The sequence below is a fragment of the Manis javanica genome, chromosome 8, assembly GCF_040802235.1.
Source record: "Manis javanica isolate MJ-LG chromosome 8, MJ_LKY, whole genome shotgun sequence".
NCBI classification, from domain to species: Eukaryota; Metazoa; Chordata; class Mammalia; order Pholidota; family Manidae; genus Manis; species Manis javanica.
The window spans coordinates 98,900,294-98,927,815 of record NC_133163.1 but is presented as its reverse complement, the minus strand read 5'-3'; the positions used below and the strand labels follow the sequence as shown (position 1 = coordinate 98,927,815).

Below are 27,522 nucleotides of genomic sequence, written 5' to 3'. Positions count from 1 at the left end.
TTATAGAAAAAAAGATTAGGATAGACTTACCTACTTTTGGTTTCCTTTACAGGTACTGTAATCAGGTTCTTTGTAAAGAAATTGATGAGTGTGTGACTCTTCTTCTTCAAGAACTTGTTAGTTTCCAGGAACGCATCTACCAAAAGGATCCTGTAAGAGCAAAAGCGAGAAGACGACTTGTCATGGGTCTAAGGGAAGTTACCAAACATATGAAGTTAAATAAGATCAAGTGTGTTATAATTTCTCCAAACTGTGAAAAAATCCAGTCAAAAGGTATTAACCTTTTGCTTTTGAAGTGCTTTGGTGTTTATTTGGTATAATTGTAGGATATGCAGTGAATTTTAAAGTGGAAACCATATGTCTCAGCAGAGTTTAGGTATAAAACATAATATCGAGCATGAGGAAGGAAAATGAAATCTTTCAGTACCTGAAATTAAGTAATAAAATTGACATCACATTGTAAAGAAAATCTCCCATCTGAATACTAGTGAGAAGGATTTAAGTTGAGCAAACTTTTCCCCTTCTGTTGTAATCAGAGTGGCTATAGTGAGAGTTTCTTTACTTTACCTCTGTAATATGCACTACTTTTTACATTTTTATGTCATCTTTTCATGGACGTTTTCTCTTAAAAAGGATTTGAAAAAACTAAAGGTCTTTGCTTCTTATGGTGAAGCTGTGTCTTTCAAAAATGAGAAGTTATATACAGAGGCTCTTGAGTGATTCAGCACATAAGTACTTCATACTATGTTTAGTACCCTTATTTGCCCTTTTTTATGGAGGAGCCACTTCAGGTGATGGGGAGTAGACAGATGCATCAAGTAGCAGTAGCAGACGTATTCTACATAGGGGAGAAATACTAACAAAAAATAGCAATGTTTAATCTGCCTTACTGTATGTGTTAGTTTGCTACTTGAGCTGAGAGATTGGATAAAGGAAACAACCAGTATTAGCAATTTTGATATTACTCTTTCATAAATGTTTATTGTATTGAAAATTAACTCCTGCCGTGCTAATCCCTATGGAGAGACAAAGGTGCTAGCATTGAAGGAATCTAACATTTAATTGGGAAAAACAAAATACTTAACCTATATCCACATATAGAACAATTCATATATGAAAATGTATGTAACAGTGTAAGTGCCATAAGCATTTGCTTTATGCTTTAGCTGTTGGGTGCCAAAATAGCTCTATTTAGGAAATAATTAAAACCTGTGTGTGTGTCAACTTTTACAGGTGGCCTGGATGAAGCTCTCTATAATGTTATAGCCATGGCACGGGAACAAGAAATTCCTTTTGTGTTTGCCCTTGGAAGAAAAGCTCTAGGACGCTGTGTGAACAAGCTGGTTCCTGTTAGTGTTGTGGGAATCTTCAACTACTTTGGTGCTGAGGTAAGACAGACTTTAGAAGACACATACCCTCACTCCTCCCTGTCTGTCTCCTCCCAGCCTCATAGTACATTTTCTGTTGACACATGCCAGTCTTACATGGCAAGCATTTGAAGAAGTGAGGGTGATGACTTTCCCAGAATGAGTAGAAAATTCTTGAGTATTACAAGAATTGTACTGACTTCTTTCCCTTTTTTGAAAACATGTAAGTTAGTCCTACAGCATTTTGAAAAAATTTAGGCTCCTCTTTCTGCCATAGTATTTTTATCTTCTGGGTTCATCTGTGTAGTACTTAATAATTTACTTAACTGCTGGGTAGATACCTGATATTACATAGTGTTAAAGAATTGTCTTATTTAATTATATAAGATAAATTAAATAAATAATTTTCTTATTAACAACATAAAATAAATTTGTATGTTGGGTATATTTTGTGCTACAAGGAGTCAAGAGAGAAAAGAAATCTTTAATTGGAGAGGATTTTTCTTTAGAAGATGAAATTCCAAAACCAGTTGCCAGAATAATTCTGCACCTTCATCTTAATCTCACAATCTGCTAATACAAAGCATTGCCCATAGGAGCTAATAATAGGATTTTGAGTAATCTTTATTAACTGATAACATTTTAAGATTTTTTTAATAAAGTTGATTCTAAAATATTTTGTGACACCACTGATGAACTATTTTCCCTCTTCCCAACAATACTATTTTTATATATATAAGTGCTTATATCATCCAGTCACCATATTAGCATACCCCTATCCTGCTATCCATTCAAGTACTCCCCTACCACCCATGAAATCAGTTGATCTACACACCTACTCTGTATGAAAATATAATTTCAGCATTTGTGCTCCCACAGTAGCCCATGCTTTTCTCGGTTATAGATCATACTGCCTTACTGTGGTTTATGAAATTTGCCCTTTAACTATGAATTCCTTGAGGTCAGGCCTTCTCTCCGAATATCCCTGACATCTTTCACATTACTTGAGTGTGAGTAGGCAATAAATGTTTGCTTAATGGATTATGTGGTATGTGTATATCTGCTTGCTTTGTTAAACTTGTATGTGAGAACTCAGATGATAAATACTTCTGTGGGAAAGAAGGTCATATATAAAGATGCCTAATAAAAGTGTACTCCTCTTTTGTTCACTATTAGAATTTATGGAATCGGAGTGACATCAGGGTCAGGAAAAGTAGACATGTTTGTTTTTAATTGCATCGACTTCTTATTGAATTATAAATAATGAGTTATTTGTATGGTTTTATATTATAAAATGCTTGCCAGTTTTGTTTGTACATTGTTTTACTTGCTCTCTATTGTTTTGAGGTAGGTAAGTTACTGTTTATACCAAAATACACTCTTAAAATGGAGGTAAAGGAAGTACTGATATATTATCAAGCTTATCCATTTGCAGTAAGGTGGTAATGCCCCAAAGTTACCTTTACAATCTGAAGAAACTAACCTTTGAATTAAGCTTCTTATGCTTACCCTGACATTCAAGGCTTTTTATCCCCTGGTAGCTTGTCTCTTCAATGTTGTTCTCTTATCTTCTGTTTTATTCCTTTATTCCCAACTGTTCTGTTTTATTTATATTGTAAAACTAATGTTAATTTCAAAGTAACATATCCATATGCCCATTTTCTTTTTGTTCACTTCACTTGAGTGTATTGTTTGTTAAAAATTACAAACACTTAAGAAATCTGTCGCATGTAATAGATAGAGGCTGTTTTTAACAATGTCCGTCCTCCCCCCTTTTTAAAAACAAATCTTGAGTATGTTTTTGATACTAGTAGTGTTACTACTAGTTATCACCCAACCCCTCTTCAGAAGTCAACACAACTAGCAATAGCATTTACTGTGCTTGCTACTTCAAACAACTGAAAATGCAACAGGCTAAAGCGTGCTACTTACATTTTTCCTTTTTAAATATAATTTCCAGAGACATAGTCCTTAGCAATATGATACTTTCTCCCATGCTTTCATCTTATTATGGTTTATACTTAAATGACAGTACCTCAGTACAGAGAAAAATACTTTATGTGCTTTTCCTCCCATTGTCTGGAAACATTTTTTTATATATAAAATTAAACATTCTGACACATGTTCAGGTCATGTTTACTAGTAAAATTCTCACTTAATGTGTGGGTATGTTGCATTGTGATAGGAAATCAAGATAGTAAGCAGGAGTAGAAGGTTGTTGAACTATGATATAGAAACCATGCAAAGTCATTGATATTTTTCTGGTGGCTGTGGAAACTTCAGTGTGCTTTGGCTGTCATTAGAATCAGTTATTAAAATACAACTTTAATGCTGTATGAATTTTGCCATTCTATTAACATGAATGTGCTCCATCCCTACCATTTCACTGGAACTTTAATTCCATTCATGTTCATGTTCATTTCTGTTCCACTGATAGAGGAACTTCTAGTTTTTTGTTCCACATTCTACTTATGGGCTTTTTATTCCATTTTCATAATTTTCCTTTGTCCCAATATCTGTGGCTTATCCATCTGTTAAATGTCATGATTTTACCATCTCTGCAAAGCCCCTGCTGGCTGTACAATCACCGGCTTCTTTTTGGTCGTCTTCAAGTTCTTCCAAGAAGCACACTTTATAGGGAACTTCTAATTCCCGTAGAGACTGCCATCTTCTGCGTCCTTGGACATCACCCTGCTGTACACTTTTTCCTGTATATTCTAACCCACAGATTCTTCACTGTTCCCTAAACAAATCAAGTATGTTTGTAAGTCTATACCTTTTTTCATGATTTTGCATATTTGGCTAAAAATGTACTGTCACTACCCTTCAAAATTGTACCTATTTTTCAAGGCCTGTACCAGATGATTACTTAGTGAATTCTTCACTGATGCCCAGCAGTTAGATTTGATGTTTCCTTCAAAAGCCAAGATACTGTGTATGTGTTCTGGCATTTAAGGTATTGTGCTTTCAGTCATAGCTGTGTTCTTCCAGCCACCTGAAAGGTTCCTTGAGAGCAAAGTGGTATTCCAGGGCTCTGTACTCACTGTCGTGCCAGATGCTAAAGGGTGCAATTGTGGAATTGATAAACTCTCCAAGAACTTTAATATAGCCCATTTAATGACTAGTATAGGAGAAATTTCCTTAGAACTACAAGAAATACATAAGTAATATATTTAAGTTGTAGAGTATTTTATAAGGTTCTGTGGTCTGGGTGCCATTTGGATTTTGTGCTGATTAAAAGTATCTGAAACTGCAGAGATATTTATTGCTAATAATAGGAATAAAAAGTAACAAAAAATAAAAATAGACTAATCAAAATCTCTTTCTTTTTAGAGCCTTTTTAATAAGTTAGTAGAACTTACTGAGGAAGCCAGGAAAGCATATAAAGATATGGTGGCAGCAATGGAACAAGAGCAGGCCGAGGAAGCCTTAAAGAATGTGAAAAAGGTGCCACACCACATGGGACATTCTCGGAATCCCTCTGCAGCAAGTGCCATTTCTTTCTGCAGTGTTATTTCTGAACCCATCTCTGAAGTAAATGAAAAGGAGTATGGTAAGTTGTTACATACCATTTTAAATTACTTAAATCTTGAAATCACGTAAAGTGATTAAAATCATTTTAAAATTGACTTCTCATGCTACCTTTTATTTTTATATTGATCATTCAAATTTTGCTCAAAGTTTTAGTTAAAAAAATGGTTTAAAAACATAAACGTAAAGTTTCAATTCTCATTGAAAATTAAGAGAATATTTGGGACTTTGATTTCCTGTGAGACCCTAGGATTTAAGTCACATTTCCAAAATCTTTAAAAAAAAAAAAATCCCAAAGGGATTTAAAAAAACAAAATGCACCATACTTGTGACCTTTAACTAAGGAAATTCTAGGAAGTTTTATTCTAATACTTTATACTCAATTGTTAAAATTTTGTAATTACTAAGTAAATGGAAGACCTGAATACCATTCAGTCTAAGCTTATGAAACCTAGACATGTGACATGTGTTTTGAGTTAAATCTTATGGTAGTCAAAGGAAATATAGACTAAAAAGTAAATTTATGTGTAATGTTTGAAATAAGATTATTTACTGCACTCCACATTTTCGTCGTTTTCTTGTGTTGTTTCTATAATATTTTGAACTCTTAAGTTCTCCATCTAGCTCTTAAGTTTTGATCTAATTTCTGATTAATTTCCCCTGTTCCTTTTTCTTTTTAAAAATAGTATAGCCACCACCTTCAACTTGTCTCCTTGTTCTACCAAACAGCTTGTTGCCACCTAAAATTTAATATGAGGAAAACTGAGTTCTCATTTTCTCACCTTCCTTTTCTTGGTGTTCCCTGTCTGTGATTGTAGTTAAATGTTTGGAATGCTTTCAACAATGCTCCAAACCAAAGGCAAGTTATTGTGGGCCTTTAAGAAACTGTTGATCAAGGATGCATGGTAGTTTCTTAGGGGCAGACATGTGTCTTTGGCTGGAGTGATACTAGTTGAAAGTAAAGGAGATTAAATGCCAACTTTGTAAATGAGGTCATTTTCTATATGCTGATGGGCCAGATCTCAAAGGCAAACTATAAGATAAATTCATAAAGCTGTGGATTTGGGCAAATGACAGTGATCGTCATTTGGGCACATAAAAAGAAAAGTTAGGGAAAGAATCTCTCAAAGACCTAGAGATGTTTTCAAAAAAAAAACACTGGATGTAAAGTGTTCAGAGACTGAAACCTTGGCTTTTTCACACTGCCTGGTGGATTCAGCATAATTGATTAATTTCTTGGCCTCCAATTTCTCTTCAGTAAAGGTTTATCTAGATCATCTGTAAGGTTCACAGCAAAAATTGTGTGAGTTAATGGTTGAATCCTAAGGATGAATTTAGACAGAACCTTAAAGATTCTGGCCTGATGTGCTGATTTATCAGGACACCAATAAAATGAGTAAAAGTAATAATAAATAACATTGAGAGCAAAGCACAGAGTTATTCTGTTGTATCAGATGGATTCAGCAGTTAACATAAAACCCATTAATGTGGCTTAACAATTTGAATATTCAGTTAATTCACAATGTCATCAAGGTTCCTAGTTCTTCCTTCTTCCTATTCTTCCATTCTTAGTCTGTAGCTTCTTATTCTTGTGCTTATCATCTCATGTTCATAAATAGCTGCTGTGGCTCAGAGCATCACAACAAAAACAGGAGGTTCTGGCAGTGTGTTTCTTTTATCAGTGAAGGAAACAGTTTTCAAAAGATTTCCCCTTTTGTTTTGGCTAGAACTGATCATGTGACTACTTTTAGTTGCAGAAGAGACTTGGGCAGGGAATATTTGTCAAAGGGACATGGGATAGCCATGATTTCTAAGGACTCTCTTAATTCATTTAGGACTAAGTTCAAGTCCGTCCCAAAATTTAGGGGTTCTGTTAGCCAGGAAAAAACTAGGGAATGACTGTTGGGTAGACAACAAACAGCGTCTTCCATGCCATCTTGGTGTAAGATTTCTAAAATATTTTCTTTTGATTTCCACAGCTTAAAGAAAAAACAAAGCTGGGAAAAGGGTGCAAATCATTGGTAGAATAGAAAGGCTCCAGAGATAGTCCAATCTTACCATCCTTTGTGTACCCCTTGTTTTCTTTGTTTATATTTTCCTTCCACCTGAGCTGGGTCTATATTCATCATAACAAATATAAATAAATTCATTTTCAAAAATAAATCACAGCTAAACTATAAAGTTATTTGAGTTAAGAACCAATCACATAACAGACACTTGATATATAATAATAAAGCTCACTTACTGAATTCTTCCTATGTGCTAGGGCACTTCATGTTTATTGAGCTATTTAATCCTCTGAGCAACCATATGAGATAAATACTGTACTGCACTTTACAGATGAGGATGCTAAGGTGGGGAGAGGTAAATAACTTGCCAGTGTCACAGAGCTGGTAAGTCTGACTCCAGAACCTGCACTCTTAGCCAGTGTGATATGTATTCCCTCCCTGTTAAGTGAATTCTCAGTAGGACCATACAGTAGGGTTTCAGTAACAACTTTTGAGGGAAGAACAACCTCAGTGTCTAATTCATCCATCCTGAGTTCTTGCTCGTTCTCTGCTACCACCCTTCCTCTATAGGCTCTTGAACTCATGTGCTTGTTGTCTGCTATATACAACTACCTAACGATGGCCAGCCTCTCTGTGTGTACTCACTGAGGGAGAAAGACGCTCCTCATCCTTAGGTGACTCAGTAGTGATTTGAAAGTTTAAAAGGTAGTATCACGAAGAACTAATAAAAAACAGGAAAGCATAGAGGGGGTTAATAAGTAAAGATGAGCTTTATTAAATAAATTGTGCAAAATAAACAGTTCAGAAGCAGGGTAGGTTTGGATCAGTCCCATTTCTAGGTTTGTTGAAGTCTTTGATCACACCTTTAACTTGCTTCCCAGTCCCTTTGTCAGAAGTGGACTTCTAGGCGTTCTGTTCTGACTTTAGATTGCCTGCGTTAAGTTCCCCCAACCCAAATCAGATCTCACCTGTTCTACAGAAAGATGGCACTTTGATACCCACTCTGCTTATTCCTGTCATGTTCATGTGTTTGCATGTTTATCAGCTATTGATCAAGCTTTATCTATTATTCTAAGGTGGGAGCCTGGGCCCTCCCATGTTGATGTATGACTTCAGTGGCTCTTTGATCACTGTGACAAGTCTCTTGAAAGCTAATTGCAGAATCCCTTGTGTCTGCTTCCAGGGTCTTAATCTAGCTTTCCTTTCCAAAGGGGACCCATATCGGCTTTTGGCTCACTTCCAAGTAGGTGACATAACCTAGACTGAGCTTGGGAAGAGGCCAGCCAGGCTCAGTCTACTGACCTCCTTCCTTTTCCTGTTCCTTGTCAAGAGAAAGGTGGGACTTTTTCCCCAAGTGAATCCTTGTAGTACTTTCAAAGGAGGAAAATAACTGTTGGAAGGAAATGTAAATGTGCATACAGAATTTTTTTTTTTTTTTTTTTTGAGAGGGCATCTCTCATATTTATTGATCAAATGGTTGTTAACAACAATAAAATTCAGTATAGGGGGGTCAATGCTCAATGTACAATCATTAATCCATCTCAAGCCTAATTCTCGTCAGTCTCCAATCTTCTGAAGCATAACGAACAAGTTCTTACATGGTGAACGAATTCTTACAGAGTGAATAAATTCTTACATGGTGAACAGTACAAGGGCATTCATCACAGAAACTTTCGGTTTTGATCATGCAATATGACCTATAAACCATCAGGTCAAATATGAATATTCATTTGATTTTTGTACTTGATTTATATGTTGATCCCACATTTCTCCTATTATTATTATTATTTTTATTTTTAATAAAATGCTGAAGTGGTAGGTAGATGCAAGATAAAGGTAGAAAACATAGTTTAGTGCTGTAAGAAGGCAAATGTAGATGATCAGATGATCAGGTGTGTGCCTATGGACTAAGTATTAATCCAGGCTAGACAAGGGCAGCAAGACATCCACGGATGCAGAAGATTTCTCTCAAAGCAGGGGGGGTGAGGTTCTGAGCCTCACCTCTGTTGATCCCCAAATTCTCACCTGATGGCCCCCCTGCGACTGTGCCTGTCTTAGGTTGTTCCTCCCTTGAGGAATCTTACCCGTCTCTGGCTAACCAGTCATCTTCCGGGGCCATACAGGGAAATGTAAAGTTGGTAAGTGAGAGAGAAGCCATATTGTTTGCAAAGGTTAGCTTTTTACTTCTTTGCAGATTTATGCCCTGTGGATTCTATGCCCAGCACTTGTCTCGAGGTATCTTTACCACCTGGAGGAATTATGATACTCGGTAAATTCGATATGAGGCACGAATTCTATTTAAGGTTTGTAATTAGGAAGGAAGAAGAAAAGCTATAGATGTAGCATATGAAGGAAACTTGGGAGGATTGATTATTTCTTTGACATATCTTCTTGTATAGTACCTTAAGTATGTATAGGTTTTAAACTACTAACTAATTTGCACACACATATTAACATAATAGGAATACGGTGACATAAACAAAGCAAATCTATAATTACCAGCCATCTCCAGTGAAGCCAAGAAAACCATTTAGGCACCCTAGGCATTTGTGAAAATTTATCTATGATATGATGGATATTTTCCAACTGTACTTGAACCATCAGACAAATTAAAGCAGCCCATTTCTGGGATCTGTTCACATCCCATATGTTCTTTTAACCATAGATAGTCTATAGTCATGAGATTTTGGGGTGCTACAACTTGCACCCCTCCCAACTCCTGGTTGAGTTCCAACAGTACAGATCCAGTCAAATTCGTTGTCTCACTGTATGCACCTGCCAGCCTAGACATCTCCCTCCTCCTTCTTATGGCAAGTCCAGGAGACGGTGGGCTGGATGCAGCCACAACCGCAGCATCGTCCGGATCCCTGTGGAGGCTTTTTGATGATCATCCCCCGGCACGAGTCCTCCAGAGAGTGCTGATGCCGGAAGCTCCTCCTCATATCGTATCTTAGTTCATTTTCTGGGTATCCAAGCTAGGCCTTGATCTTCTGCGTAGAAACAAACAGACCCTTTGCCCACACTTTGACATGCCCTCTATACCACTGTGCAGAACTCATTGGAGGTCAGCACACAGTAACTGCTTTTTTTTTTTTTTTTAATTAAGAGAAAGGAATATTATCAGAAAAGAGTACCTCCATAGCTGATCATCTGACACCCTTTAAGTGATCAACATTAAGGATATTTAAAGCATGCGTTGATCTTTGATTTACCAATAGTTTTATCCTGTTAAGGAGTAATCCCCCTTTTCTTTCTTTCTTTCTTTTTTTTTTTAAATTTTTAATCTACACTTACCTGAAGAATACTATGTTTACTATGCTCTCCCCTATATCAGGTCCCCCCTAACAACCACATTACGGTTACTGTCCATCAGCTTAGCAAAATGTGGTAGAGTCACTACTTGTCCTCTCTGTGTTGTGCAGCCCACCCTCCCCTTTCTCCCTCCCCCCCATGCATGCTAATCTTAATACCCCCCTTCTTCTTCCCCCCCCTTATCCCTCCCTGCCCACCCATCCTCCCCAGTTCCTTTCCCTTTGGTACCTGTTAGTCCATTTTTGGGTTCTGTAATTCTGCTGCTGTTTTGTTCCTTCAGTTTTTCCTTTGTTCCTATACTCCTCAGATGAGTGAAATCATTTGGTATTTCTCTTTCTCCGCTTGGCTTATTTCACTGAGCATAATACTCTCCAGCTCCATCCATGTTGCTGCAAATGGTTGGATTTTTCCACTTCTTATGGCTGAGTAGTATTCCATTGTGTATATGTACCACATCTTCTTTATCCATTCATCTACAGATGGACATTTAGGTTGCTTCCAATTCTTGGCTATTGTAAATAGTGCTGCGATAAACATAGGAGTGCATCTGTCTTTCTCAAACTTGATTGCTGCGTTCTTAGGGTAAATTCCTAGGAGTGGAATTCCTGGGTCAAATGGTAGGTCTGTTTTGAGCATTTTGATGCACCTCCATACTGCTTTCCACAATGGTTGAACTAATTTACATTCCCACCAGCAGTGTAGGAGGGTTCCCCTTTCTCCACAGCCTCGCCAACATTTGTTGTTGTTTGTCTTTTGGATGGCAGCTATCCTTACTGGTGTGAGGTGATACCTCATTGTAGTTTTAATTTGCATTTCTCTGATAATTAGCGATGTGGAGCATCTTTTCATGTGTCTCTTGGCCATCTGTATTTCTTTTTTGGAGAACTGTCTGTTCAGTTCCTCTGCCCATTTTTTAATTGGGTTATTTGTTTTTTGTTTGTTGAGGCGTGTGAGCTCTTTATATATTCTGGACGTCAAGCCTTTATCAGATCTGTCATTTTCAAATATATTCTCCCATACTGTAGGGTTCCTTTTTGTTCTATTGATGGTGTCTTTCGCTGTACAGAAGCTTTTCAGCTTAATGTAGTCCCACTTGCTCATTTTTGCTGTTGTTTTCCTTGCCCGGGGAGATATGTTCAAGAAGAGATCACTCATGTTTATGTCTAAGAGGTTTTTGCCTATGTTTTTTTCCAAGAGTTTAATGGTTTCGTGACTTACATTCAGGTCTTTGATCCATTTTGAGTTTACCTTTGTATATGGGGTTAGACAATGGTCCAGTTTCATTCTCCTACATGTAGCTGTCCAGTTTTGCCAGCACCATCTGTTGAAGAGACTGTCATTTTGCCATTGTATGTCCATGGCTCCTTTATCAAATATTAATTGACCATATATGTTTGGGTTAATTTCTGGAGTCTCTAATCTGTTCCACTGGTCTGTGGCTCTGTTCTTGTGCCAGTACCAAATTGTCTTGATTACTATGGCTTTGTAGTAGAGCTTGAAGTTGGGGAGTGAGATCCCCCCTACTTTATTCTTCTTTTTCAGGATTGCTTTGGCTATTCGGGGTCTTTGGTGTTTCCATATGAATTTTTGAATTATTTGTTCCAATTCATTGAAGAATGTTGCTGGTAATTTGAGAGGGATTGCATCAAATTTGTATATTGCTTTCGGCAGGATGGCCATTTTGACGATATTAATTCTTCCTAGCCATGAGCATGGGATGAGTTTCCATTTATTAGTGTCCCCTTTAATTTCTCTTAAGAGTGACTTGTAGTTTTCAGAGTATAAGTCTTTCACTTCCTTGGTTAGGTTTATTCCTAGGTATTTTATTCTTTTTGATGCAATGGTGAATGGAATTGTTTTCCTGATTTCTCTTTCTATTGATTCGTTGTTAGTGTATAGGAAAGCTACAGATTTCTGTGTGTTGATTTTGTATCCTGCAACTTTGCTGTATTCCGATATCAGTTCTAGTAGTTTTGGAGTGGAGTCTTTAGGGTTTCTTATGTACAGTATCATATCATCTGCAAATAGTGACAGTTTAACTTCTTCTTTACCAATCTGGATTCCTTGTATTTCTTTGTTTTGTCTGATTGCCGTGGCTAGGACCTCCAGTACTATGTTAAATAACAGTGGGGAGAGTGGGCATCCCTGTCTGGTTCCCGATCTCAGTGGAAATGCTTTCAGCTTCTCGCTGTTCAGTATAATGCTGGCTGTGGGTTTATCATATATGGCCTTTATTATGTTGAGGTACTTGCCCTCTATTCCCATTTTGCTGAGAGTTTTTATCATGAATGGATGTTGAATTTTGTCAAATGCTTTTTCAGCATCTATGGAGATGATCATGTGGTTTTTGTCTTTCTTTTTGTTGATGTGGTGGATGATGTTGATGGATTTTCGAATGTTGTACCATCCTTGCATCCCTGGGATGAACCCCACTTGGTCATGGTGTATGATCCTTTTGATATACTGTTGAATTCTGTTTGCTAATATTTTATCGAGTATTTTTGCATCTACATTCATCAGGGATATTGGTCTGTAATTTTCTTTTTTGGTGGGGTCTTTTCCTGGTTTTGGTATTAGGGTGATGTTGGCTTCATAGAATGAGTTTGGGAGTATTCCCTCTTCTTCTATTTTGTGGAACACTTTAAGGAGAATGGGTATTATGTCTTCTCTGTGTGTCTGATAAAATTCCAAGGTAAATCCGTCTGGCCCTGGGGTTTTGTTCTTGGGTAGTTTTTTGATTACTGTTTCAATTTCTTTGCTTGTAATTGGTTTGTTTAACTTTTGTGTTTCTTCCTTGGTCAGTCTTGGGAGGTTGTATTTTTCTAGGAAGTTGTCCATTTCTTCTAGGTTTTCCAGCTTGTTGGCATATAGGTTTTCATAGTAGTCTTTAATAATTCTTTGTATTTCTGTGGAGTCTGTCGTGATTTTTCCATTCTCATTTCTGATTATGTTGATTTGTGTTGACTCTCTTTTTCTCTTAATAAGTTGGGCTAGAGGCTTATCTATTTTGTTTATTTTCTCAAAGAACCAGCTCTTGGTTTCGTTGATTTTTGCTATTGTTTTATTCTTCTCAATTTTGTTTATTTCTTCTCTGATCTTTATTATGTCCCTCCTTCTGCTGACTTTAGGCCTCATTTGTTCTTCTTTTTCCAGTTTTAATAGTTGTGATGTTAGACTATTCATTTGGGATTGTTCTTCCTTCTTCAAGTGTGCCTGGATTGCTATATACTTTCCTCTTAAGACTGCTTTCGCTGCATCCCACAGAAGTTGGGGCTTAGTGTTGTTGTTGTCATTTGTTTCTATATATTCCTTGATCTCTATTTTGATTTGTTCATTGATCCATTGATTATTTAGTAGCATGTTGTTAAGCCTCCATGTGTTTGTGAGCCTTTTTGTTTTCTTTGTAGAATTTATTTCTACTTTCATACCTTTGTGGTCTGAAAAATTGGTTGGTAGAATTTCAATATTGTGGAATTTACTGAGGCTCTTTTTGTGAGCTAGTATGTGGTCTATTCTGGAGAATGTTCCATGTGCACTTGAGAAGAATGTATATCCTGTTGCTTTTGGATGTAAAGTTCTATAGATGTCTATTAGGTCCATCTGTTCTAGTGTGTTGTTCAGTGCCTGTGTGTCTTTACTTATTTTCTGCCCGGTGGATCTATCCTTTGGGGTGAGTGGTGTGTTGAAGTCTCCTACAATGAATGCATTGCAGTCTATTTCCCTCTTTAGTTCTGTTAGTATTTGCTTCACATATGCTGGTGCTCCTGTATTGGGTTCATATATATTTAGAATGGTTATATCCTCTTGTTGGACTAAGCCCTTTATCATTATGTAGTGGCCTTCTTTATCTCTTGTTACTTTCTTTGTTTTGAAGTCTATTTTGTCTGATATTAGTACTGCAACCCCTGCTTTCTTCTCACTGTTGTTTGTCTGAAATATGTTTTTCCATCCCTTGACTTTTAGTCTATGCTTATCTTTGGGTTTAAGGTGAGTTTCTTGTAAGCAGCATATAGATGGGTCTTGCTTTTTTATCCATTCTATTACTCTGTGTCTTTTGATTGGTGCATTAAGTCCATTTACATTTAGGGTGACTATTGGGAGATATGTACTTATTGCTATTGCAGGCTTTAGATTCGTGGTTACCAAAGGTTCAAGGTTAGCTTCTTTAGTATCTTACTGCCTAACTTAGCTCGCTTATTGAGCTGTTATATACACTGTCTGGAGAGTCTTTTCTTCTCTCCCTTCTTATTCCTCCTCCTCCATTCTTCATATGTTGTGTGTTTTGTTCTGTGCTCTTTTTAGGGGTGCTCCCATCTAGAGCAGTCCCTGTAGGATGCCCTGTAGAGGTGGTTTGTGGGAAGCAAATTCCCTCAGCTTTTGCTTGTCTGGGAATTGTTTGATCCCACCATCATATTTAAATGATAGTCGTGCTGGATACAGTATCCTTGGTTCAAGGCCCTTCTGTTTCATTGCATTAAGTATATCATGCCATTCTCTTCTGGCCTGTAGGGTTTCTGTTGAGAAGTCTGATGTTAGCCTGATTGGTTTTCCTTTATAGGTGACCTTTTTCTCTCTAGCTGCCTTTAAAACTCTTTCCTTGTCCTTGATCCTTGCCATTTTAATTATTATGTGTCTTGGTGTTGTCCTCCTTGGATCCTTTCTGTTGGGGGTTCTGTATAATTCCATGGTCTGTTCGATTATTTCCTCCCCCAGTTTGGGGAAGTTTTCAGCAATTATTTCTTCAAAGACACTTTCTATCCCTTTTCCTCTTTCTTCCTCTTCTGGTATCCCTATAATACGAATGTTTTTCCTTTTGTATTGGTCACATATTTCTCTTAGTGTTGTTTCATTCCTGGAGATCCTTTTATCTCTCTCTATGTCAGCTTCTATACGTTCCTGTTCTCTGGCTTCTATTCCTTCAATGGCCTCTTGCATCTTATCCATTCTGCTTATAAATCCTTCCAGGGATTGTTTCACTTCTGTGATCTCTTTCCTGACATCTGTGATCTCCTTCCGGACTTCATCCCACTGCTCTTGCATTTTTCTCTGCATCTCATCCCATTGCTCTTGCATTTTTTTCTGCATCTCTGTCAGCATGTTCATGATTTTTATTTTGAATTCTTTTTCAGGAGGACTAGTTAGGTCTGTCTCCTTCTCAGGTGTTGTCTCTGTGATCTTTGTCTGCCTGTAGTTTTGCCTTTTCATGGTGATAGAGATAGTTTGCAGAGCTGGTACAAGTGACCGCTGGAAGAGCTTCCCTTGTTGGTTTGTAGCCTTTTCCTGGGAGAATAGCGACCTCTAGTGGCTTGTGCTGGGCAGCTGTGCGCAGACAGGGCTTCTGCTTCCTGCCCAGTTGCTTTGGGGTTTATCTCCGCTGTTGCTGTGGGCTTGGCCTGGCTGGGGCTGTTCCTCCAAAATGGTGGAGCCCCGTTGGAGGGGGAGCATCCAGGAGACTATTTATCTCCGTAAGGGGCCTCTGTGCTCCCTGCTGCCCAGGGGGTTAGAGTGCCCAGAGATCCCCAGATTCCCTGCTTCTGGTCTAAGTGACCTGTCCTGCCCCTTTAAGATTTCCAAAAAGCACTCTCCAAACCAAAACAACAACAGCAACAATGAGAGAGGGAACAGAAAGAAAGAGAAAAAAAAAAGGAAAAAAAAGGAAAAAACAAGCGATTTTTTTTTTTTTTTTTTGTCCTCAGGTGCCGGTCCCAGGCACCCGCTCACTGGTCCTGCTGCCCTGTCTCCCTAGCACCAGGGTCCCTGTCCTTTCAAGGCTTCCAAAAAGCACCCACCCACCGGTCCCGCAGGGAAGGAACGCTCAATATTCTTTGTCCTCAGGCACTGGTCCCACGCACCCGCTCACCAGTCCCGCCGCCCTGCCTCCCTAGCACCGGGGTCCCTGTCCCTTCAAGGCTTCCAAAAAGCACTCGCAGAAAAGAGAAAAAAAAAAGGGGAAAAACGCGCGATTTCCTCTGTCCTCAAGTGCCGGTCTCAGGCACCCGCCCACCGGTCCCGCAGGGAAAAACGGGGGATATTCTTTGTCCTCAGGCGCCGGTCCCAGCCACCCGCTCACCAGTGCCGCCACCGTGCCTCCCTAGCACTGGGGTCCCCGTCCCTTCAAGGCTTCCAAAAAGCGCTCGCCAAAAAGAGAAAAAAAAAAAAGGGGAAAAACGCGCAACCTACTCCGTCCTCAGGCACCGGTCTCAGGCACCCGCTCCCAGGTCTCGCAGGGAGAAACGCGGGATATTCTTTGTCCTCCGGCGCCGTTCCCAGGCACCTCCTCACCGGTCCCGCCACCCTGCCTCCCCAGCAACGGGGGCCCGTCCCTCTAAGGCTTCCAAACAGCGCTCGCCAAAAAAAAAAAAATCGGCTCCGGTTTCTCTCCACCCGCCGGGAGCCGGGGGGAGGGGCGCTCGGGTCCCGCCGGGCTGGGGCTTGTATCTTACCCCCTTCACAAGGCGCTGGGTTCTTGCAGGTGTGGATGTGGTCTGGATGTTGTCCTGTGTCCTGTGGTCTCTATTTTAGGAAGATTTTTCTTTGTTTTATTTTCATAGCTCTATGTGTTTTTGGGAGGAGATTTCCACTGCTCTACTCACGCCGCCATCTTGGCTCCGCCCCCCCAGAATTTTTTAAACTCTTACGCCTTTTCAAAGTTTTTTTTATTTTTTCATGTGTGAACGTTTTTACTCAATAGGTTTTTTTTACCCTGGCATTTACTATATGCCAACCATTAGAGACACAAAAGATGAACAGGAATGAGGATGAGGAGGGAGGAAGGTGTGGAACAGCAAACACAAAACAGGTGCTTTTGAACTGTGTCTGCAAAAAAGTGCTGTTGGAGTTCAGGTCAGTGACTGTCTCTGTCAGGAAAGTCAGGAAGGCTTCACAAAGGAACAGACAGCTAAGGGTGGTCAACAAGGATGAGCAGGGGTCTGAAAGGTAAAGGAGCAAAACATCTCATATAGAAAGAAACAGTTTTCAATTAGGAAGCTATACAACAGGATAAAGAAGGCTTGCACTAAGGTCAAATTTAGGTGGTGACCAAATTTAGTAGTTTTTGAGCTAAAAGTGACATGTTACAGTTACAAGTTCAGTACAATGAAAGGATGTAGTAAGGAAGAAAGATAGGATCAAGAATTATTGTAAGGTTTCTTATGCTTTAAGACTATGAAATGATAATGTAATTAACTGAGAATGAGGCTATAAGAAGAGGATATTTTCTTTCATGAGTTAAGAGTGAGAGTGGAAAGGACCTGTTATAGACTTGAAGTAGCTACAGGAAAGAAAAGTTCTTTCCAGACCATGTGCCCAAATATGGTCTGTGTCATATAATGGGCACTTAGGTGCCCAAAATATGGTCTGTGTCATATAATTGATAGGTGACGATCACATTGCATTTAATGATAGAAAGTGTTGCTTTAGCACTATAGCTTCATTGTTATACCTATAAAATGCAAATTGCAGCTATAATGCAAATAGAAAGGGATTTTTATTTTTTAAAAAGGCAAAAATAAACAGGTGGAACTACATCAAAGTAAAAAGCTTTACTGCACAGCAAAGGGAATTGTCAACAAAATGAAAAGGCAACCTGTTGAATGGGAGGAAAGATTTGCAAATCACATATCTGGTAAGGGGTTAATAACCAAGGTATATAAAGAACTTATATACCAAAAACCCAACATTTGGTTAAAATAGTGGCAAAGGGCCTGAACAGACATTTTTCCAAAGAAGACATACAAATGACCAACAGGCGCACAAAATGTTCAACATCAGTCATCATAGGGAAACTCAAAACCACAAGGAAATATCACCTCATATCTGTCAGAATGGCCAGTATCAAAAAGACAAGAAATAACAGGAATCGGTGAGGATGTGAAAAAGAGGAACGCTCATGCAGTGTTGATGGGAATGTAAATTGGCTCAGCTAATGTGGAAAACTGTGGAGGTTCCTAAAAAAATTAAAAATAGAAATACTATATGATTGAACAATTCTACGTCTGGTTAGTTATCTGAAGAAAATGAAAACACTAAGTCAAAAAGATACATGTATTCCCCATACCCATTCGTTGCAGCATTATTTACAATAAGTGTCCAGCGGAAACTTCAGTGCCCCTCAGTGAATGGATAGATAAATGGAATGTTGTTCAGCCATTTAAAAAAATGGAATCTTGCTATTTGTGGTAACATGGATGGACCAACCATGTGGGTGTTATGCTAAGTGAAATAAATCAGAGAAAGACAAATACTGTATGATGTTACATATGAGACCTTAAAAAAAAAAACGAATCTCTTAAATATAGAGAACAGATTGGTGGTTGCCAGAGTCAGGGAGTGTGAGGGATGGGTGGTGGCATAGGTGAAGGGGGCCAAAAGATACAGTCTTTCAGTAACAAGTCATGGGGATGTGATGTACAGCATGGTGACTGCAGTTACAACACTGTGTAGTGCATACTGTAAGTTGCTGAGAGAGTATTAAAAAGTTCTCATCACAAGAAAAAAAAATTGTAACTATATATGGTGACTATTTTTAACTGGATTTATTGTGACCATTTTACAGTATGTAAATATCAAATCATTATGTTGTACATTGGAAACTAATGTTACATGTCAATTTATATCAATAAAAAAAATGAAAAAAATTAGAGGAAAAATAGAGAGGTGGGAAAGCTGTCCTTCATTTCTTAATTTTAGGTACATTTTTTGCTTTAAACTGGCTTCTTCCTGTTATTAAAAACAATTCAGATTATAACCATGGTAATACATAATAATCATCTTTCTTGGTAAGCTACCACATATATTAAAAAACAAATTTTCACAAATGTTAGAAATGCATGGTGACTTCTTTGCTTATAAGTAGAAACACAAATTCCATTACAGCCCAAAAGGCAGCTCTCAGGTAACTGAGCTGTCAAGTCAGAGCTGTTTGGGCCGGACATCTTGGCTCTGCCATCTTGTGGATCCTTGAGCCCAGTACACCTCTAGGTCAAAAATAAAGCAGTTTGTTGATTTTTCATGAATATATGGATTTTATAGTTGAGCATAAGTGAACAACTGCTGGTGTAAGATCTTTTACGTAAAGTTCCAAAGCATTATGAAATGTACAGTTTTGAAAATCATTTTTCCCCATTTAAACTAGGAGTAATAGAATAACTACTAGTAATTAAACTGTTAGTAGTAAAATAAACCAAGTTTTTAGTTTTTCCAATCAGTCGGTGAACCCACAAATTAGAATTCTAGTTTCTTCCCTCTTAACAGTTGTATGATTCTGAAACAGTATTCTGGTTTTTAAAAAAATATGTTTGATATTTGCAGAAACAAATTGGAGAAACATGGTAGAAACTTCAGATGGACTGGAAACATCAGAAAATGAGAGAGAGGTTTCCTCTAAGCATAGCACATCTGAAAAAGACAGTGAAGTTCCATCTGACACAACCCCTGTTGGTAAGCAGCCCCTGGCAGTGGCTGCAGGCAGTACTACCTCAGCCACAAACCCTGGGAAAGCAACATCGAGCGACAAAGAGGAAGTGAAGCCAGATGACTTGGAATGGGCCTCACAGCAGAGTACGGAGACTGGCTCTTTGGATGGCAGTTGCCGAGATCTTTTGAATTCCTCCATCACCAGCACCACCAGCACTCTTGTACCTGGCATGCTTGAAGAAGAGGATGATGAAGAGGAGGAGGAGGAGGAAGATTATACTCATGAACCCATATCTGTAGAAGTACAGCTCAATAGTAGAATTGAGTCTTGGGTCTCTGAGACCCAGAGAACAATGGAAACTCTTCAGCTTGGAAAAACTCTTAATGGTTCTGAGGAAGACAATGCAGAGCAAAGTGGGGAAGAGGAAGCAGAAGCGTCTGAGGTACTAGAGCCGGGAACGGACGGTGAGGCTTGGACTACTGACCATCAAGCAAGTCAGGAGCATCAAAAATCCAGCAGCTGCAGTTCAGTGAACAACGAGCATTTGGATTCTACTTGTACACCCCCAAGTCTGTAACTCAGGAAATGTCAGCTGTCTATCTCCAGCTGTGTGAGGGTTGCAGCCATTATCTTTTATGCTTCATCTGAGCATTTTGCACTGTCCAATATTTAATGTATCTATTTAATTTCCAACAAATATTTTTGGAGCTCTTTTACTTGTGTTATGATCTGTAGCTTAGCTTTTCATTTGCACTTAAGTGTCTTTCAGAAAACTGTGGAAAATTCATAATTCTTTCAGCTTATTTTATTATGGAAAATAATGATTTTAATAAGACCATGTTTTAAAGAAAATAAATTTAAAATGCCTACTTAGAGTTATTTTGAAAGTTAAAGATCAAGGTCCAAGGATAGGAGCAGTACCAGTGTTTGCTTTCAAAGGATGTGCCTCTTTCACTCTAATTTGTCTGATAAAACTTACTTGTGCTTCTTTAAAAATGAACTGGAGGTAGTTAGACAACTAAAAATTAGTGGCTGGGGGTTACTAAGTCCACAAAGTGTTTTGTATTAAAAATTGATGCAACTTTTGTTTGGTCCACAAATGCTTATTTCAGAAGTCATTGATCATGTAAATGATTGAAGTTGGGATGTGCTAAAACTGCCTCCAATCCTTAGGCTAACAAAGAGCTGGCCTTATCTGTGGAAAAGGATAGAAGTTGTCTTTAATAGTGAAAAGTCACCCACGATAGGACCTTGCAGGTTCTGTCTCATATTTGCTTCTTATCTCAGGAATGCTCTTGTACATAATCATCATATTTACATAAACTTAGGCAGATTCTGACAGGTGAATAACTGTAACTGATTGTATGACTGCAGCAGTTACATGTAACTATCCAGAAACAAAGTCTTATACTGGGGTGTTCTCTTGCATGCTTCTGACTTAAGACCCTCAGAATTTCAGATACAGATTTGACTGGGTATCCAAACTCGTCCTGAGTGAAAAACCTCACCTTATAAAAAAAAATTAATTTTGCCTCTAGCCCTGAGCACCTGCAACGTAACACCAACCATAGTTACTGATAGGAAGGAGGTCAGGGAAAGGAACTTCACACAACTTACAAGATACATCCTGATAATCAAGGCTCAGAAGAGGAAGTTAATGAAGAAAAGAGAAAGTTGTTATAATTGTGCTGAAACTACTAGATGATTTAATTAGAGTATGCAGACATATGCAGGCATTCTTGATCTCTTATTTATCTTTGCCCTTCTGTAGGGATGTACGTCCTTGCTTGGGAGAAATTAAACTTAATGAGCTAAATGTTGTATTTGCTAGTCAGTCACCTGGTAGTGACCTTTACAGATTTATGTAATAGTGGGAGAATTATAAATTGCCTAATTTTTGGTCTTCCCTCCAACCTTCTGTCTCCCCCACCTCCAGCCGACTCACATGCACACAGCAACTTTACACTTAATAGCTCCCATAGGCAGGCACAGAACTGGATGGAAGGATATTTTCCCTACCCTGGTTTTATCTCACAGAGGTAGGAGAGAAGAATTGGGCATATTTACTGAAATCATTGGGAGTACTGTGTTATTTTTAATGTTTTATAATGCTGGCATTTAATTATGAAGAGATCAGATTCTTGGTTGATGATTTATTTGTTGTGAAAGTTTAGGAGCATTGCTGTGTAGAAAATGTCAGTTTGTCAGCTTCATTAGTGTGCTAAAAGGGGACATTGTATTGTGCTGTTGTCTAAACTGTTCTACAGGACAGACTTCTTAGGCACAAAGTATCCAGTACTTAAAGGAATGCAGCATGTAAGGAATGAAGCCTCTGAAATAGTTAATCATGGATTTATATATGGCAGATCTTACTGTCTCTACACATTTGGAAGGATTAGTTGGTGTAAAGAAATGATAGACGTTTTGAACTACTGACAATCAAGTGAATTTAAAAACTTTTCTTACTTTTTATGATGTAAATCTCCTTTGCTTGGTGTCAGTGATTCAAACAACTCTTGATCTTGGGGCAATGGCTTTTCAAAGGTTTCTTATATTTTGTATCTCTTCTGAATGAGACGTGTCATTTTAGATTTTTGACATTTGTATCAAAAGAGAAGTTGAGGAAATCTTCAGAACACCAATAATTTAATTTTGTTACAGACTTTGGAAATGTTTGATTATGTGCTGGATAAACACTCTTGCACATGCAGTATCTTTTGCCAGCAAACCCGAGGGACCACAGCCTTTTTTTATGTGAGACAAGCCACTTCTAGAAGATAACCCAAAATGTATAAAAGGAAATGCTACTATGTTGAAGGTATGCTTAAATAGTATTAATAATGTCTTCATAATTTGTTTCCTTAAGATAAATATTGGGATTTGTGTATATTATATACAGGAGGAGGTATGAAAACTAGGCCTTTCTTTTTTTCTTTTTTTGGTAACTGTGGGTGGGTGGCTCTTTGGAGACCTTGAGAGAGATCTAATAGTAAGAGTAAGTTACATTCACCATTACAAGTAATAAAAACCATAGTGATTTTTTTCTTAGTCTGTAGAGGTTGTTTTACTGGCAATAATTAGCGTTAGATTTCTACTTCAGTACATATATATATACGAAGTACTGTATGAATTGTACTCCCAAAACTAGATTTCTGCTTCAGTAGATTTGCTGTGAGGATTACTTCTCAAAAGACAAATGTTCATATTAGCTTAATTTTTGATTTTAATATGACTGTAAATGATGTAATATATTTCTTTTGACTAAACATGGGAAAAATAATATGTGTTGTACATTGAGAAGTTTTTAAGGCATTGACTAGAAATAACTTTTGCAGAGATGGTATTTTATATGCTTCCAGTATTTGGAAAAGAATTAGTCAAAAGGAATTCACATTGCTTAAATATTGGGAAATTAATATCCAAATAATGTCTGATTTCTTAAGCTGTGGGGTGGGTGTGGGGGGGTGGGAATTGTAATGTGCAAATGAATAGTGAACTCTGCGTTTTCACCTCTTAATATGAAACCATTAAATCTAAACACATTATTACTTTAATATATGTATAAAGAAGTATTACTGTTTGTAAAGCTGCTGTTTGCTTTAAAAAAACAACCTGTCATTTAAGTATTTTCTGTACATTGTGCCAACAGGTTAGAATATTAACTTAACCATTTAAGAACTTAACCTTTTTTTGGTTTTAAAATATTTCTGTGACATTATGTACAGACATCTTACTCCTCCCTTTCCCCTTCCAACCTTTATACACATCACAGAATCAACCCAACTTCTTAATCTGAAATCAGAATCCTAATTAATGATAAAGATTGAAACTTTGTTGGCACAGCACACCTTAAAAGTATTTGTATAATTTTGTAATTTAATTTCTAAATATGCCACATGAATTGATAATTTAATGTCTTAATTGTAATGCTCTAATAAAAAAACTAACAATCAGTATGAATTGTAACATGAAGGGATTTTCATCTTAGTTCTTTTGCTGTTGAGAAGTATTTAAGGCATTGACTGGAGATAACTTTTGCAGAGATGGTATTTTATATGCTTCCAGCAATTGTTATATCACATTTTAGAGGTAATAACAGCTTTTTTGCACTATGTAAATACTAGTAGAGATTCTGTAACTAATAAAATGGTTATTGAAATGTAGTCTATCATATCAGGATAGGTACTTAAGGAATTCATGACTTGTACATAATGTAGGATAGAAATTGCTAAGTGTGCTCAGTAGCTTGCCACAGAAGATTGTAAAATCTGTAGGAAGGACTTAGTAGTAAAATCTCTTGGGATGGTTGGTGTGGTTTGTGGCATGGGCCTAGGTATGTAGCCAGAGACCACCCTGGCATTAGGAGAGGCTCCTACAGATTCTTTCTCCTTTTTATGCTAATTAACTCTGCCAGGCAATATTCTAAGCCATTTCCCAGTATTAACTCATTTAATCTTTACAATAGCCTTATGAGGAAATATTCTCTTTTTAAATGGTGAAACAGTCATGGAGTCAAGATCCCAGTCAGTAAATGGCAGAGCTGGGATTCAAACTCAGTCCCATGTCAAAGCCCATGCTTTTACTCACTGTGTTCTGTTGTGTCTCAGCACAAAATGCTCAGAGTATGCAAACCAAACACAACTTCCCCACCTTCACATATCTTCTAGAATGTGAAATGTGCCAGGACTAGACTGTCTCAGAGACCAAATTTATTGATCTTTGTTTCATCACTCTACCTAGAATAGTCTCAGGCCTTGTCACTATGTTACAGTGAAGTGTAGGGAATCTAAGTAGATTCATCTGTTAAAAAAATAGGATTGACTGGAAAAAAGATGCTGTGAGAAGTGAGGAAGAAATCTCCCAAAACTACGTATGTCATGAAAATACAGCAAACAACTATTCCTAAAAGAGTGACCAGAAAATAAGATTAGACCAGCCAGTCTACATCTGGGAGAAGAGAACATCTCATGGAAAAGAGTAAAGTAAAAAAGCTGTGACCTGGCAGGACTTGAGCACTCCCTCTTACACCAGCTCAGTGGTGGGAAGAAGAGAATCAGAGGAGGGAGGGAGTAGAAGGCCAGGACTGCTAAATACCCAACCCTAGATATCTATTCCGGGAGCACAAACCCCACACTGCATGGTGCTCTGGAGAGTTAAAGGGGGTGAAAACCAAAGTCAGAGACTATGACTACCAACAGATGCCACAATCAGCTGCCCTGGGACAAAAGAAAGGCAGGCGCTTTGGAAGACTTCCCAACAGTGAGAAGGCTGCTAAAGGGGCAAGGGTTTAGGAGAAGAAACAGGTGGACAAAATCGTCCTGGCACACTCAGCTCAGCAAGTTGGAAATTTTCAGGAGCTCCAGGTGCTCCATCCCCCTCGCTGGCAATGCAGCCCCGAGGCCCCTCACCACAGTAAGCATTCTGCCAATTCCCACTGGCACCTGTGCATGAACACACTGTCCCCACAATTGCTCCAGACCAGCTGGAGAGCAGCCCCACCTACAGCAACTACACAGCTTAATGCAGAGGCTTCTCTGTGTGCATCTAAATGGCCCTGACAGTAGAGGCAGGCATTGTGGCCAGGAAGCAGGAAAGCTTTGTCTGGGCAGGCCCCGGTGCTGCTCACCTAACCCCCCACCATGGCTCCAGGCCAGTCTGAGGGCAGCCCCACAAATGGCAGTGGAGATTAACCCAGAGGAAGCCTCCTGCTCATGGCTCACTGGCCCTGATGGCAGAGACAGGCACTGCAGCCAGGAAGCAGGGAAGGGCTTGCTCTTTAGGGTGGGCACTGGTGCCACTTGCCTGCAACCACTGCCATCACTGCAGGATTATGAAAAGGAAGAACTTTGTTCAATCCAAAATCCCTCAAAACACCAGGAAGAGGGCTCAGTGAGACTGAAATCACCAATCTCCCTGAAAAATAATTCAAAATAAAAGTCACAAGCATGCTAATGGAGCTACAGAAAAATATTCAAGAGCTAAGGGATGAATTCAGGAGGAAGATAGACACCTTAAAAATACACTAGCTGAAATGAAACAAACAATGGAGGGACTTAAGAGCAGATTAGATGAGGTAGAGGACATGGTAAATGGAATAGAAATTAGACAACAGAAAAACGAAGCTGAGGCAGAGAGAGAAGAAAGGATCTCTAGGAATGAAAGAATATTAAGAGAACTGTGTGACCAATCCAAACAACAATATTTGCATTATGGGGTACCAGAAGAAGAAAAAGGGAGAGAAAGTGCCTTTGAAAATATAATTGCTGAAAACTTTCCCAATCTGGGGAAGGAAATAGTCTCTCAGGCCATGGAAGTAAACAGATCTCCCAACACAAGGGACTCAAGGAAGACAACACCAAGAACATACAGTAACTAAAATGGCAAAGATCAAGGATAAGGACAGAGTATTAAAAGCAGCCAGAGAGAGAACAAAGGTCACCTACAAAGGAAAACCCATCAGGCTATCATCAGACTTCTCAGCAGAAACAGGCCAGAAGGGAGCGGCATGATATATTCAATGCAATGAAACAGAAAGGCCTCGAACCAAGAATACTCTACACAGTAAGATTATCATTTGAATTTAAAGGAGAGATTAAATTATCAGAAAAGCAAAAGTTAAGGGAATTTACCTCCCACAAACCTCTCTACAGTGTATTTTAAAGGCACTGCTCTAGATGGAAGTTGCCTAAGGCTAAATAGCTGTCACCAGAGAAAATAAAACCACAGTAAAGGAAGTAGACCAATTAAATACTAAACAAATGCAAAATTAAATCAGCTACCCACAAAGCCAGTCAAGGGATACACAAAGAGTCCAGAATAGGATAACTGACGTATATAGAGTGGAGGAGGAAGAAAAGGGAGGGAAAGAAAAAAAACTCTTCAAATTGTGTTTATAATAGTGTAATAAGCAAGTTAAGTTAGATTGTTAGATAGTAAAGAAGCTGCCCTTGAACCACTGGTAACCATGAATCTAAAGCATGCAATGGCAGTAAGTACTTATCTATCAATAATCACCCTAAGTGTAAATGGACTGAATGTATCAATCAAAAGACAGAGTTAGAGAATGGACAAAAAGTAAGACCCATCTATATGCTGCCTAGAGGAGACTTGCTTCAGACCCAAAGACATACACAGACTAAAAGTGCAGGTATGGAAAAAGATATTTCATGCAAACAATAGGGAGAAAAAAGCAGGAGTTGCAATACTTGTATCAGATAAAATAGACTTCAAAACCAAGAGTAGAAAGAGATAAGGACATTATATAATGATAAAGGGGTCAGTCCAACAAGAGGATGTGACCATTATGAATATCTACACACCCAACATAGGAGCATCCAAATATGTGAAACAAATACTAACAGAATTAAAGGGAGAAATAGAATGCAATGCATTCATTTTAGGAGAGTTCAACACACCACTCATGCCAAAGGACAGATCAACCAGAAAGAAAAGAAGTAAGGAAACAAAGGCACTGACAACACATTAGAACAGATGGACCTAGCAGGTATCTATAGAACACTCCACCCAAAAGCAACAGGATGCACATTCTTCTCAAGTGCACATGAAACATTTTCCAGAATAGATCACATACTAGGCCACAAAAAGAGCCTCAGCAAATTCAAAAAGATTGAGATTGTACCAACCAGCTTCACAGATCACAAAGGTATGAAATGATAAATAAATTATACAAAGAAAACAAAGGCTCACAAACACATGGAGGCTTAAAAACATGCTCCTAAATAATCAATGGATCAATGACCAAATTAATACAGATCAAGCAATATATGGAGAAAATGAAAACCAGCTCAATGCCCCAACTTTTGTGAGATGCAGCGAAGGCAGTTCTAACAGGAAAGCATATAGCAACTCAGGCCTATTTAAAGAAGGA

At 38.4% G+C, this 27,522-nt stretch overlaps 1 protein-coding gene across 2 annotated transcripts in view; it reads left to right on the top strand.

Annotated features, from left to right (window-relative positions):
* Nucleotides 1-23,600, top strand: part of SECISBP2L (SECIS binding protein 2 like) — a 64,364-nt gene extending 40,764 nt beyond the window's left edge. For both annotated transcript variants that reach the window (XM_037022134.2, XM_073211778.1), the window contains 4 exons: nt 53-273; nt 1,234-1,388; nt 4,701-4,920; nt 19,529-23,600. In XM_037022134.2, coding sequence (XP_036878029.1) covers nt 53-273; nt 1,234-1,388; nt 4,701-4,920; nt 19,529-20,211 — 1,279 coding nt within the window. In that variant the 3' untranslated portion in view covers nt 20,212-23,600. The remainder of the gene's footprint in view (nt 1-52; nt 274-1,233; nt 1,389-4,700; nt 4,921-19,528) is intronic.
* The last annotated feature ends 3,922 nt before the right edge of the window (nt 23,601-27,522 follow it).